General features: G+C 41.7%; 1 protein-coding gene across 1 annotated transcript in view; it reads right to left on the bottom strand.

Annotated features, from left to right (window-relative positions):
- LOC109913411 (DENN/MADD domain containing 6B) overlaps positions 1–10,262 on the bottom strand; it is a 99,117-nt gene extending 88,855 nt beyond the window's left edge. Inside the window, exons 1-2 of the mRNA XM_048609969.1 lie at positions 10,231–10,262; positions 2,842–2,971 (exon numbers count right to left, since the gene is read on the bottom strand). Coding sequence (XP_048465926.1) covers positions 2,842–2,971; positions 10,231–10,262 — 162 coding nt within the window. The remainder of the gene's footprint in view (positions 1–2,841; positions 2,972–10,230) is intronic.
- Positions 10,263–15,476: the final 5,214 nt, after the last annotated feature.

The following is a 15,476-nucleotide window of genomic DNA, read 5'->3' as shown; positions in this document are numbered from 1 at the left end:
CCTGTAACCACTGTATTGGTGTCTTCTCCAATTAAGTCTGTCAGTGGTATTGCCCAGGATATTGATGTCAGGGACTTGATGCTGATAATGCCATTTGAAGGTCAAGGGAAAATGATTGTAACTTATCGTTTCATAGATATGTTTACTCAACCAGTTCACAGATGTTATTAGACATCTCTGGAGTGGGTGGGACTTGAACCCAGGTATCCTGGCTCAGAAATAGACACTATCACTGTGCCATAAGATCCCAGGAAGTGGTTACACCATCTTTTTTGGAAATAGTCATCACCTGGCACTAATAAGCTGTGAATGTATTTGCCACTCATCATTCTAAGTCTTAGCCATGTCTTGTTACCTGAAAGTATGGAATACTTCAATATCTCAGGATTTGTGAATGGTACCGACCACTGTAATCGTCAGCAAACATCCCAATTCTGAGTTCCTGATTGGGGAAAAGTTATTAATGAAGTAGCTGAAGATGATGTGGCCAGTAACCTGGGACTGAGATAATTGACCTCCTGCAAACAAGATAATATTTCCTAGTATTGTGTATGATTTCAACCCAGTGGAGATTTTGCCCAGATTTAGTTTTGCTATGGCCACACTGATCAGATGCTGCCTTGATATCAAGGACAGCGTTTTGCCACACCCCTGAAATCATGTTTGGATGAAGGCTGTCCTGGCCTGAATTGTCCTGCAGAACCCAAATTGAGCTTTGAGAATATCATTGGCAAGTAAGTGTTACTAAATCATGTTGAGTCCTGATTCTTCACTTGAGACAGGCAGTTTGTTGGTAATCAACAGGAGGCTTCTTTGCCAAAGTCTGAGCTAACACCATATGGCTTGGTGGGGTCCAGTCCTGTGGGACAACACATTTCTAAGAATGATGACAGAAGAGTGTGGAACATCGAAAAATTTGATTCTGAGTAAGGTTGACTGTCATGCTAACGTTTGAATAGTTTGTGGGACAGCTACCCTGATTTTGGCATATTACAAATATTATTGGGGTTGACTTTGCAGGCATGCCAAGCTGTGTGTGCCTTTTGTGCCCAGGTATCTTGATGCTGTAGTTGCTTTTGGGTAGTCAAGTGGGTTCTTATTTTATTATACTTTGTCGTAGTAGTTTGGTGCAGCTTAATGGTTTACCAGGAGACAGTTGAGAATCTGGAGTACTTTGTGGAATTTATTCTTTCTTGGATATGGATATTGCAGGCTAGGTCAGCACTTGTGGCCCATCCTTAATTGCCCTTGATGAGGAGCTACTGATCTGCTCTCTTGAACTGCTGCAGTTCATCAGAACTACATCAGAACTGATGTAGGTACACCTACCATCTACTGGAGAGTTCCAAGACTCCATGACATTGAAAGAACGGTGATGTTGTTCCAAGTCAGGATAGTTTGTGGTTTGGAGGGAAAATGACAGGTTATGGTCTCTATGTGTCTGCTGCCCTTGCCCTCTAGGTGGTAGGTGTCGCAGGTTTGGAACTTAGTTTTAAATGAGTCTTGTCAAGTTGCTGTCATGAATCTTGTGGATGATATACTTCTGAGTTCAACCAGTGTCCTTTTTGTGATCCAATTAATCATGTCTGCCTTTAAGTTTTTTTTAAACAAAATATTTGACAGCTAATTTCAAGAACCTGTGTGGAATCTTAAGGGCCTGAATGAAATGGGCTGTATTGAGAAATGTGGGAGAATAGGGTGAGAAGTCATAAAAACATTCTCAATGTCAGGAGCAATTCATTGCATTTTCTAAACAGATTTCCAGGCATTGAAATGAGATGCCTACCAATGAGTATTATGACTTGTTAGCAGACTCGTTGACAACCATTCTTGCTGATTAATCTTCTTCCTATTCTCCCACCCACTGCAAAGAAACTGATGTCAAAGTGTCAGAGCAGGTACCTGGCAACTTCAGCTCGCCACTTGTTCCTCTGGGTGGCCATCTTAGATAGCAGGCAACAATGCCTCAGCATCAGTTACACGCACCCCACGTTCAGGAACACCAGCATGTGACAACTGCCAGCCTTTCAGGTCCCACATGGCACATTTTCAATCCATTTGCAGGATGTTTCTGCACTTTAAAGCTGCAGTTTGGGACACACTAGCAACTAGCATTGATATGCTGCTGCGAGGACACTGTGCACAGGGGCAGGTACCCAACCCATGGATTGGACCAGGCTGCTTGCTCCGATAGAGTTCACTCACTGACTTAGCTGCTCACAGCATTCCTCTTGACCTGCCCTGCCTTGCCTTCCCTTCCCTTGCCATGCCATCCATACCTTTAGCATGGTCACAGAGGAAGTTGCTGCAATTTTGTCACTCGAGGTTTCCAGGTGACCGTACTCTTATGGCAGCTGTGTCTTCCTAGTGTAGCTGCAGTTCTGCTGCCTCTAGACTACTAGGGCATTGCTTATTGCATACTTATCAGGTGGACCTGTGCTTGATTCTTCATGTTCATTAAGTCCCTGATTGCTGACACCACTGGGTGTCACTGTTTGGGGCTGAGAAAGTGCCTGGTCTCCATCAGTCATCTGTGCCAGCTATGGAGAAGTGCCAGTGATGTGCTCACCAGCATGCAAGCTCAGTGTCTGAGTGGGGTGCAGGAGGTAGCTTTGCTGATGTGTCCATTGTGGCCTGTGAATTCTTCTCCTGAGGGGAGCTGGAGGGTGTTGCTTGCAGGGTGGCTTGCTTGACTGCTCAGACAGTGGTCACCCCACTTTAACCCTGTAAGACTCCAGAGAGAGAAGCCAATGTGGTTAAGGGTTATAAGTTGTGTGTAATGACCAACACTAACCATGTGGTTAATATGAGAATAGAACTGGAATGGAGAATACGGCTTACCTGGTTGGCAGGACATGGATGTTTTGGTGGAAGTGTGAGGGCCAGGATTCGCTCCTTGTCGGAGATGAACTTAATATCAGGTGGGCCCACCCACCTGGGTCCATTCTGCCTGAATGTGGAGCGTCTTCTCCTAGAATGAGAGAAAGAAGGAATTACAGGAGATGAAAGTGGCTGGTAGAGCTGCAGGTGCTGGTGGTCAGATGTCCAGAATGAATGAGTTGGCAGTGTAGAGGGCATTCAGGTTGTGAATGGGATTGGGAGCAAGCAAGTGTGTGGTGATGTTGCATGGCACAATGAGACTGGTAGAGCATGAACCTTGGTGGGAGGTGGGGGCAGCAGCAGGGATATCGTTGTAAGGTAGCAGTGGAAAGGTGGTGGCACTTCCCATGCAGAGTGGTAAGGTCATTGGCTTTTTATAGCGCTGCTGGACATTCCTGTGAACAGTTGAACTGACAAGATGGTAGGATTGGACTAGTAGCAGACATAAAGGGCATTGGTGGAGTGTGCTTGGTAGTTAATGAGCGACGTTTGGAACAATACGGTGAGACATTTCGCTAGAGCTCACAGAGAGAAGTCCTCTACAAAATGTGATGAATTTGATACTAAAGGCTGAATCGTATGATATTTTGGCTATGTCTCTTCTTAGCATGTATTATCCAGATGGCAAATGTGGCATTGTTTCAACTAAGTTTATTGGAGCAGGCTGTGACAGGAACTGAGATAATGCAGAAACATTGTCCTGTCCCTGGTTCAGTCATGGTACAAGCTAAAATAGACTACGAGGCTAATGGCTACAAGAGCCATTGTCAAAGGCTAGGAATACTGCCTGACCACCATCTACAAGGCACAAGTTGGGAGTGTGATGGAATATTCCCCCACTTGCCTGGATGGGTGCAGCTGCAACAACAACAACATTGAAGAAGCTTGACACGATCCAGGACAAAGCAGCTAGCTTGATTGGCACCACATCCACAAACATCCACTCCCTCCACCACAAATGCTAAATGGCAGGAACGTATACTTTTCTACAAAATCAATTGTAGAAATTCACCAAAGATCCTTAGACAGCACTTTCCAAACCCACGACCCCTTCCATCTGGAAGGACAAGGGCAGTGGATATAGGGAACACCGCTGCCTGCAAGTTCCTCTCCAAACCACTCACCATCTGACTTGGAAATGTATCACTTTTTCTCCCTTCAGTGTCGCTGGGTCACAATCCTGGAATTCTCTCCCTCATGGCATTGTGGGTCTACCTACAGCATATGGACTGCAGCAGTTCAAGAAGGCAGCTCACTCCCACCTTCTGAAGGGCAACTAGGGACAGACAAGAAATGCTGACCCAGCCAGTGACACTCTCATCCACTGAGTGAATATATTTAATAGAAAGGCCTTTGTGTTGCATGTGATTGGTACAGTATCCACCCTGCATGTAATAATTTGCAGAGACAGTTTTCACCACAAAAAGTTACTCTCACTTGTCTTCTGACAATTTGGTTTTGCACGATTAACACTTATTTTTACCAACAGTAATAGTTGTGGACTACAAAAGCTAAAGATGATAGTATTGTCTACTTGATAACCGGAGGGTATTTTTCTTTGCTGTTCTACTTGTTTTTGAGTCTTGTCTTGAGAGAATAACTTGCTGAACTATTTAGCTGCTGTATCTGCATAGGAACCTTGTCACTTTTAGTAGATGGGATTCTCCTGCTGAAAGGGAGACAAAATTCAATGTATTGTATCCCTGGCCTCGTGTTCCAAGGAGCAACCTTAAAGTGGCAGTAGATTAACATAGAACATTACAGCGCAGTACAGGCCCTTCGGCCCTCGATGTTGCGCCGACCTGTGAAACTAATCTGAAGCCCATCTAACCTAAACTATTCCATTATCATCCATATGTTTATCCAATGACCATTTAAATGCCCTTTAAAGTGGACGAGTCTACTATTTTTGCAGGCAGGGCATTCCACGCCCTTACTACTCTCTGAGTAAAGAACTTACCTCTGACATCTGTCCTATATCTATCACCCCTCAATTTAAAGCTATGTCCCCTCGTGCTAGCCATCACCATCCGAGGAAAAGGCTCCCACTGTCCACCCTATCTAATCCTCTGATGATCTTGTATGTCTCTATCAAGTCACCTCTTAACCTTCTTCTCTCTAACGAAAACAGCCTCAAGACCCTCAGCCTTTCCTCATAAGACCTTCCCTCCATACTAGGCAACATCCTGGTAAATCTCCTCTGCACCCTTTCCAATGCTTCCACATCCTTCCTATAATGCGGTGACCAGAACTGTACGCAATACTCCAAGTGCGGCCGCACCAGAGTTTTGTACAGCTGCAACGTGACCTCATGGCTCCGAAACTCAATCCCTCTACCAATAAAACCTAACACACCGTACGCCTTCTTAACAATGCTATCAACCTGGGTGGCAACTTTCAGTGATCTATGCACATGGACACCGAGATCTTTCTGCTCATCCACACTCCCAAGAATCTTACCATTAGCCCAGTACTCTGTATTCCTGTTACTCCTTCCAAAGTGAATCACCTCACACTTTTCCGCATTAAACTCCATTTGCCACCTCTCAGCCCAGCTTTGCAGCTTATCTATATCCCTCTGTAACCTGCAACATCCTTCCGCACTATCCACAACTCCATCAACTTTGGTGTCATCCGCAAATTTACTAACCCATCCTTCTACGCCCTCATCCAGGTCATTTATAAATATGACAAACAGCAGTGGCCCCAAAACAGATCCTTGAGGTACACCACTAGTAACTGAACTCCAGGATGAACATTTCCCATCAACCACCACCCTCTGTCTTCTTACAGCTAGCCAATTTCTGATCCAAACCGCTAAATCACCCTCAATCCCATGCCTCCGTATTTTCTGCAATAGCCTACCATAGGGAACCTTATCAAATGCTTTACTGAAATCCAAATACACCACATCAACCGCTTTACCCTCATCCACCTGTTTGGTCACCTTCTCGAAGAACTCAATAAGGTTTGTGAGGCACGACCTACCCTTCACAAAACCGTGTTGACTATCCCTAATCAAATTATTCCTTTCTAGATGATTATAAATCCTATCTCTTATAATCCTTTCCAACACTTTACCCACAACCGAAGTAAGGCTCACTGGTCTATAATTACCAGGGTTGTCTCTACTCCCCTTCTTGAACAAGGGGACAACATTTGCTAGTCTCCAGTCTTCTGGCACTATTCCTGAAGACAATGACGACATAAAGATCAAAGCCAAAGGCTCTGCAATCTCCTCTCTAGCTTCCCAGAGAATCCTAGGATAAATCCCATCCGGCCCAGGGGACTTATCTATTTTCACACCTTCCAGAATTGCTAACACCTCCTCCTTATGAACCTCAATCCCGTCTAGTCTAATAGACTGTATCTCAGTATTCTCCTCGACTACATTGTCTTTTTCCTGTGTGAATACTGACGAAAAATATTCATTTAGCATCTGTCCTATCTCTTCGGACTCCACGCACAACTTCCCACTTCTGTCCTTGACCGGCCCCAATCTTACTCTAGTCATTCTTTTATTCCTGACATACCTATAGAAAGCTTTAGGGTTTTCCTTGATCTTACCTGCTAAAGACTTCTCATGTCCCCTCCTGGCTCTTCTTAGCTCTCTCTTTAGGTCCTTCCTGGCTAACTTGTAACTCTCAAGCGCCCTAACTGAGCCTTCACGCCTCATCTCCACATAAGCGTCCTTCTTCCTCTTGACAAGAGATTCAACTTCTTTAGTAAACCACGGTTCCCTCGCTCGACCACTTCCTCCCTGCCTGACAGGTACATGCTTCTCAAGGATACGCAGTAGCTGTTCCTTGAACAAGCTCCACATTTCAATTGTGCCCAGCTCCTGCAGTTTCCTTCTCCATCCTGTGCATCCTAAATCTTGGCATCCTAAATCTTGCCTCATCGCCTCATAATTGCCTTTCCCCCAGCTATAACTCTTGCCCTGCGTTATATACCGATCCCTTTCCATCGCTAAAGTAGAGTTGTTGACTTGCATTTTTCATGGAGTTACAATTATAGTCATAGAGTCATACAGCACATGAACAGACCCTTCGGTCCAACAAGTTCACACCGATCATGTTCCCAAACCAAACTAGTCCCACTTGCCTGCGTTTGGCCCATATCCCTCCAAACCTTTCCTATTCATGTACTTATTCAAATGTCTTTTAAATGTTGTAACTGTACCTACATCCTCCACTTCCTCTGCAGTTCATTCCATATAGGAACCACTCTGTGTAAAGAAAAAAAGGTTGCCGCTCATGTCCTTTTTAAATCTTCATCCTGTCACCTTAAAAATATACCCCCTAGTTTTGAACTCCCTCACCTAAGGGAAAGACCCTTGCTGTTCACCTTATCCAATTTAATAATATCCTTCCTGTAGCAGAGTGACCAGAATTGTACATAGTACTCCAGAAGAGGCCTCACCAATGTCCTGTACAACCTTAATATGAAGTGTAATTAACGTAAGGGAAGTTCATATATCTGCAGTCAATTGCATTCCAGTTGTGTCAAGGACCTTTTGTGCTAATTCCAGGAGTTTCATCAGAATCAACATGCCTGTTGGTGTAATCATCCAGGTCAAATATTGGAGGACCACTCCCTATAGACCCATCCTGTTGTAGATCTAACGACTGGGGTTTCCATGGATTCACAATTTTTTGATAATGAGAAAGAAGCCATATTAAGTTCTACAAATGTTGAGAATCAGTTTATGCACGCTAATCTCCCAAATGCAAATAAAATTCTAATTTGAAAGCACAGCAAGCTTAAGTGCTGACACTCACTGTTTTGTGTACACATGTGCTTAGTACTGGAGAGGGATGACAATGCCCCAGTTAAGAAATATTTTTGAAGTTTATTTTACAGACTTCATATTGGTTATGGTGAAGCCAGATTAATGGCTGTACAGCGTCAGATTCTGACTGGTATAGTTGCCAGCTGTATTCCAAATACCTCAGAAAAAAATAGTTTGTCATTTCATCTTATGGGTTCTTGAAGAGGACAGGAGGGAAAGGAGTACAGTAACGATCTTCTGCTAGGACAAAGGAGACATAGGCATTTAATTATTGAGCAGTTTTGAACTTTGTTCTTCTTTACTCTCTATTTTGCCTCCCCAACTTAGTGCCTCCTGAAGGAAAACTGCTGAGGCACTCCAGTGTTCAAAAAAAATACTCTAAGTTTCTAACTCTAAGCTAAGTTTCCTTATCTGGAGTTAAATTTGGCTCTGGAGAAATTGCTGTGTACAGATCAGGTGCATGTGAGCCATGTGCCTTTGTTTGAATGAAACTGCACCTGAGAAAGTCACCTTGAATCACATACCTGTCTAACGTTTGACGTTCCGTGCAAATGAAGTTAGAAATATAGTGGTTGAAAAAAGGCAAATGTTAGCTGTTTCAGGATTGAAGGCTTGTATTTATGTCTCAAACTGCAGAACAAGTAATATATGTACATGAAATTTGGTCTGAATTGCAGCAAGCATTATTTAGATATGTGACAACAATTTATCCATAACATGATCTTCCAAATAGCTATTGGATGAATGAATAAGTTTATTTGTTATTTCTGTATTGTGGATGGAATATTGGTATCACGTTTGAGAGAACTACTTGGTCTTTATCAAATGCTAGAAGATCTTCAACATCTACCTGAATCATTGGGAAGTCTTATATAAAGTAACGGTTCTGAAAAGATTAATATAGGAAATTGCATTCGGCTCGTCCCAATCTGATATGTCACAGAGTTTGGATGAAGAAGGAGGAGTCTAGTACCAGGTCCTGATGGGGACGCACATCACCTTGGTCTCCTGAGAATCTTTGCAGTTACACCTAACTAGTCATTATAACTTGTATTGTTTGTTGTGCAAAAGGCTAGATCTTGTCGAGCGAAGTACCTCTTCCTGCTAAGACTAACTAATGGTTTATCCTCTACCACTACAAACCAAATAGGCCTTTAGGCAAAGGATAGAGAGGAAAATAGGTGGCAACACTTTACATCAAACCACATTTCACCAGTGATTGGTGCTGCAACATTTGACAAAGTGTATGAAGGGATTTTATTTGTCATTTCTAACTACACTCTGCACCTCCAAAAATACAGCAATCTCTCAACACACCCCTGGAGTATCCCTCTGGATTCTGTGTTCAGATTAATTATAGTTAGTGCCAAATGATCTGGTGATCTGTAAGTAGGGAAGATTCATTCTATGAATTACTTACAATTTTCTTTTACAATTTCCTATTACTTTTGTAAACCTTCCAACCATGCTGTGACACTGGAGTAATTATTTGCTGAACAGAATCAATGAAATGCTTGTATAATGTTTCTTTCGGTAGATTTTCGTTTACTCATGTCATTTTGCATATGTCAATTGTGAAACCTTTTATCATTGCCCATCAAAGTTCTTATTTGCATTGGGCTGTGTTCTGTGTGTTTTAAGTAGGGCTGTGCTGGAAAGAAGCCTGAATAATTTAGCATTTTATCATATGAGGCGGCCATTTTGTGCCTCTGCACAACAAGGGTTTTTCCCACAGATAGTAAATTGACTCATTTCCTTTTGTTACTTGCTTGAGTGGGAAGGACTAGATGAACAATATGGACTTGTACATTTACAGATGGTAATTTGAATGTGTTTTGGCCAAGCTTGTACATTCAGATTGTTCATGGGGTTGGATAAAGTGAACAGTAGCACGTCACACTTAGGTTGCTGTTCTACTGCAAATACTGATTGGAAACTACTGCCTATATTGTGCAACATCATGACAGTTATGCTGCTGGAGCAGGTGGTTGATTTTTATGGTTTTATAGATTAATTCAGTTGCTCCTGCAACATGAAAAATAATCCACGCTGCATTTACTGTGTAATCTCTTTTTTAAAAAATTGTTGTAGTTTTGCATCAAGTGGAGTGAATCCCACAAAGTGCAAGTACCTGGGTTGGTGAAGTCTCTAATGCACTCAAGTCCAAGTGCCTCGATAATCACAGCGCTAATATTTTCAAGTTTGATGATGCAGTACACAAATCTCCTCGTGACATGCACATGATTGTGTGAATTTTTGCCAATAAAGTTTGAGAAAAAAATATTTTGGGTTGCTTTCTAATTACTACACTTTTTTATGAAAGAATTGTCTCTGGGTTAGGAAATATAATACTAGCTTAACAAAACAGCTCAGAAATTGTTGATGGTTTAGTAGTTAGATCAAGAATGGAACATACATTTGTGTGGTCCATGCTTTCAAATTGCTGGGCTTGATCCCTGATCTATGCTGCCGTATTTGCTCCCTCAGGAGTATGTATTGGGCTCAGTAATCCCATTTTAAGGACTTCAAAAATAAATCGGCCAATATTTGAAACTTGCCGATCCTTCTGGACCAGTTTCTCTTTGTCCATTGTTGTGCAATCCACCAAAGCCTCCACACAGTTAAAAGTGTGGGTCCAGAAATTCAAATTGTTTTCAGAATAGATACGACTGATGGTTTTCCTCTTCAGATTTATGCACTTAACTGCTTTTCTATCCAAGATTCTGTGGCTGGCCTGTCAACAATTTGTCTACGGAGCAAACAGAGAGAGATCTACACTGCACAGGAGTAGTGAAATAGGCAAAAATGTACTGCTTTTTAATGATACTGCTGCCATATATTAAGTTAAAGGTTCACAGGATGAGTGCATCACTGGCGAGGCAGCATTTATTGCCCAGACAGCAGTTAAGAGTCAACTACATTGCTGTGGGTCTGGAGTCACGTATAGGCCAGACCAGGTGAGGATGGCACTTTCCTTCCCTAAAGGACATTAGTGAACGAGATGGGTTTTCCCAACAATCGACAATGGATCATCGTCATCATTAGATTCTTAATTCCAAGTATTTTATTGAATTCCAATTCCACCATTCGCCCTGGCAGGATTTGAACTCGCGTCCCCAGAATGTTACCTGGGTCTCTGGATTAACAGTCCAATGATAATACCACTAGGCCATCGCTTCCCTGTGAGCATGCATTGTGGCTGACAAAATGCGGGTGTGGGAGGTGGGGAGGATGCCAAATAAATTGATGAATGTTTGGGATCGTGGGTGAGGAGTGTAAGCTTCTGTTCCAGGAATGTCAGGCAGGGAGTGGGGTTTTGGTTGAGTAGGGAGGTGAGGGGTGTGTGAGGGGTAGGGGGTTAGAAGGTGGGAATCTAGCCTGACAGTGTTGGTATGGGTTTAGTATTAGGCTGGTATTGTCAGGTTGGTATTTGGGAGGGGAGTGAATGCCATGTCAGGTCGTGTCAAGAGTTGGAGGTTATAGTCGGTGAGGTCATTGATAAGTCATTCGGTTGTGCTGCAAGTTATAAGAAATGATTATTGTTTGGAAATTTTGGATTCTAGAGTTGAGAAATAATATAGAACTTTTATGTTTAATTTTATATTTCTGTATTGTATGTGTCAAGGAGGAATGAAGGACAGTTTTAGTTCCATTTTGAGTTAAGTGTGATTATGGGTTATTTGGAGGTTTGTGTGTTTATGATTAAAAATTTAAAAGCTTTTGATGAGAACAGCTCAATGAATTCAAAATAATAGTAAATGAGCAAAAGAAATTGGGCTGTTACTGAGCAACAAGATGTCCTTTTACTTTCTAAATGAGCTTGTTTCTGTTTCTGTCTCCCTGTGTCAATTTTCAGGTCTTTCAGAGAGAGGTGGCCTGTAGAAGCAGCCTCCATAACAGTCATGGAGAAGAAAGAAGTCCTGAGTGTCTTAGAAGTTAGTAAGAGAAAAGCTCCAGAAATGGAAAGATTTAAGGTGTCAAAGAAGAAGACATTCTCTGAGGCTGTTAAATACACAAGCTCAAAGAGATTCAAAGAGTGTAGGGACAAGTGAGCTGAGGTAGCAGCTTGTTTAAGGATCTCATGAAGTGACATCGGCTAAAGAAGATAGCATCGAGTGAATGCAAATGTTTATTGAAGGTGTTACAGCTGTAGAGGACTGAACAAGGGACTTGAGAGTGTAGACAGATGATCCTATACTCCTTGTAAGGTTTATATTATTGAGGGTAAAATAATTGGTTTACCACAAATGCAGCCATATAAATTTCTGATAAATTTCTCCATAATTTTGTTTTTATTTCAAATTTCCAGCATCTGCAGTATTTTGCTTTGAATTGAGCCAGGTTTCACGCTTTTATCTGACTTGTACAGTATTACTATCAGTTGGGACCATAATACAGTTGAATAGTTACCCAGGAGAAACAGTTTCTAATCCTCCAACCTTGCCTGGGTAACTATTGGGTAACTATTAAGATTAAGGGAGCCAGAACCCTGTGAGTTCTGATTTCAAGCTGCTTTTTCAGAGGGTTCCAGGTGCAGGGAAATTGCCTTTCAGAATCTTCAGTTTCCTGGGTATTTTCTATAGTGTCACCTTTGTCAGAGATTTCACATGGTCCTGGTGCATAACTCCCGTTAGTTATTTCTAGTATCTGGCCATCGGAATACCTGGACCATGGATTCACTGGCCTCTGTCTGTGCTATACCATTCAGCCCATCAAATCTCTGGCACCTCTTTTTGATGACCAGTTCAGTTAGCTCTGTTCCCTTGCTCTTTTCCCCCATAATCCTGCAGTTTTTTTCTCCATGTATTTATCCAATTCCCTTTTGAAGAGGAGTATAGAATCTGTATTCATCACTTTATTATTGTGCATTCCAAATCCTAAACATACTTTTTTAAAAAATATGTTTTTTTAAACCATCAGATATGTCCAAACACCCCCAGGTTTGCTGTGTGCATATCTTTTTAAAATGGTGAAATTTTAGCTTGTATTTCCTAGGTTCATTCTTCCAGATAATATATCTAATTCATCTTTATCTGCATTGCATTTCATCTGCTTTGTGTTTGTCCATTCGACGTATCTGTTTTTCTTCTTAGCCAAAAAATAATATTCTATTGGATTTCAGCAAAGCACAGATTCTGAGAAATACCAATGTGAAGCTTTTAACCCACCCCTGAGATATAATTGATCAAGTAATAAAATTGTACGAAGCAAGTTCGCAAACCTACTGTTAAATTTGGCTTCAACAACCACCCTCCCCCACTGTGTGTGTGTGCACAAGTTCATGTCGGCACACGTTCCTGAGTTCAGATAACTAGTTGACTCACTGTGTTAAATCATGTACTGAACTCTTTATAAATGTAAACTTCTGCAAAGCCCAGGAACTCTCTTATTCTACAGCATGTAACTGCCCAATTAGGCACCAATCAATGGACAGAGAATTCAGTTATGAGGGAGAAGCCTTTGTAGAAATGCAGGGTACGGTTGATGCAAATTATTTAGAAGCCTTTGTTGCAAATGATGACTTCACTGTGTGATAGTTTGGGTTTCAATGCAGCCTCTGATTTAAAGTTCTTTTTCTGAAGAAGGGTCTGGCCCGAAACGTCAGCCTTCCTGCTCCTCTGATGCTGCTTAGCCTGCTGTGTTCATCCAGCTCTACACCTTGTTATCTGTAAAGTTTTTGGTAACTGTTTTGATCAGTTGTTCTTGTTTGAGCTGAAACCAAAAAAAAATTCCAAGGGGCAGAAGCCAATCTTCTAACTTTCACAATCCTTTAGAGAGAAGAACCTGGAAGAATATGAGAAATTCATACATGGATGCAAGATAATACTAAAAATATATATAATTTTGTATTTTTCTTTTTTGATATTTAATTCTAAGGAGAGAAAAACTAAAGTCTTGTGTTGGGGGCCAGTAAATAATTAGGAGATAGAAATAAATTCAGAGAATACAAGTGAAACAACTTTCCTTTTTAAAGAAGAAAGCTCAAGTGGAAGAGGGGTGGATGGAAATTAGCATAGAAATTTTGTTTTGCAAATTTGTGAGGTGCCATTTGTCCAAAACTACAAGTTGTGTAAATTTTGTTGACTTTCTTACCATGACATCTGGTTGCAAAAGTTAGAAGTGGTGCAAATGGACACAGAGTTTGCAGAACCATTTCATCAAATGAGCAACAACACTATTTTTAAAAAGGTCTTTATTTGTACATGAGATCTGGGTATCTCTGGCTACGTCTACATTTATTACCCAACCCGAGTTGTGCTGGTGAAGTTGGTGTGTTGCTGCCTCGACTATCACTGCCATCCTTGGGGTGTAGGGACAATAAAATGGACCATTTTATCCTGGGTGGTGTTGAGCATTTTGAATATTATTGGAGCTGTACCTATTTGAATTGTGCATTTTTGGATGTTAGACAGGCATTGGAAGTGAGTGACTTGATGGAGAATCCCTAGTCTTTGACCTGCTGTTGTATCCACAGTATTTATAGGCTGGTCCTAGTCAATGGTAACTCCTGGATATTGGTATTGGCAGCTTTAGTGATGTTAATGCTGTTGAATGTCCAGCAGTATTGACATGGTGTGAAAGTTTCTTGCCACTTACCAACAAACCTTGGATCTTGTCCAGATGTTGCTACATTTGGATTTGGCCGACTTCAGCAGTATCTGAGGAGTTGCAAATGGTGTTGAACATTACGCAATCATCGTGGAACATCCCCACTTCTCTTTTTTTTTCTGTTTTTTCCTTTTGTCAACTTTATTGAAGATAATCTGTCCCAAAGTTCAGACCAGCCTTATGGTTAGTCTTCATTTTCCTCCTTTTCATCCTATTGATCAGGAAATACCCGAGCTCACAGTCCGCTTTGCTGTTTGCAACGACCAATGCTAGGCAAGACTCCAGCCAATAGAGATGGCCCCTCCCTAATTCCCATTAACTCCAATTTTGCTAGGGCTGCTTGCTGTCATACTTGGTCAAATGCAGCCTTGATTTCAAGGGCAGTCACCCTCTCCTCACTTATGGTGTTCTGTCCATATCTCAACCAAGGCTATCAGAAGCTGAGTAACTCTGCCAGATTGCAAACTGAGTATCAGCGAGCAAGTTATTCATTTGCAAGTGCTGGTCAATTGTCCCTTCTACAAGTTTGCTGATAATGGAGAGTAGACTAATCAGATGGTAATTGGCTGGGTTGGATTTGTCCTGCCTGTTGGGCACAGGACAAAAGTTCATAAACTTAGTTCTGACTTCTTCAGAAACACTCTGAGGAAAAATGTGTAAACAGCGACAGAGATTCTGTTTTTGGAGAAATAGAGGGAAGAAGGGAGAGAAATCCAACCTGGCACATAAACTTACCAAGTGTTGCTGACTGTGCCGTTAAGTGGTACCTGTTCATCTAAACATGTTCAGGAATGCACAGTTTGCTTCAGCAAGACCACTCTTCTCCAGGCTTCATTAAAGCATAGGTCCAAACCTAGTGAAAAGAACTGAATGCCAAAGGTGAGGTGAGTGACTCGCATTGAAATCAAATCAAAGTTTGACTGACTATGGCATCTAGGAACCCTTGTGAAATGGATGTCAATGTGCGCGATTTGAATTGTACATAGTGTTAGACAGCTTTCGTCTCTGTCTTATTTCCTTTAAGCAACAAATTACTTGCATGCATATTGATAATAGTTCAGGATCAGTTCTTTAATTATGACACCATAATTCCCATACAAATACTACCACACAGTGACTCATTCAGCATAATGTACTACTTTTCCTTTGGTGGAATACACAGAATATATTAATCAATGACTCTTGAAGAAAAGAT

The sequence above is a fragment of the Rhincodon typus genome, chromosome 22 (assembly GCF_021869965.1).
Source record: "Rhincodon typus isolate 14 chromosome 22, sRhiTyp1.1, whole genome shotgun sequence".
NCBI classification, from domain to species: domain Eukaryota; kingdom Metazoa; phylum Chordata; class Chondrichthyes; order Orectolobiformes; family Rhincodontidae; genus Rhincodon; species Rhincodon typus.
This window is presented reverse-complemented; position numbering and strand designations above follow the sequence as displayed.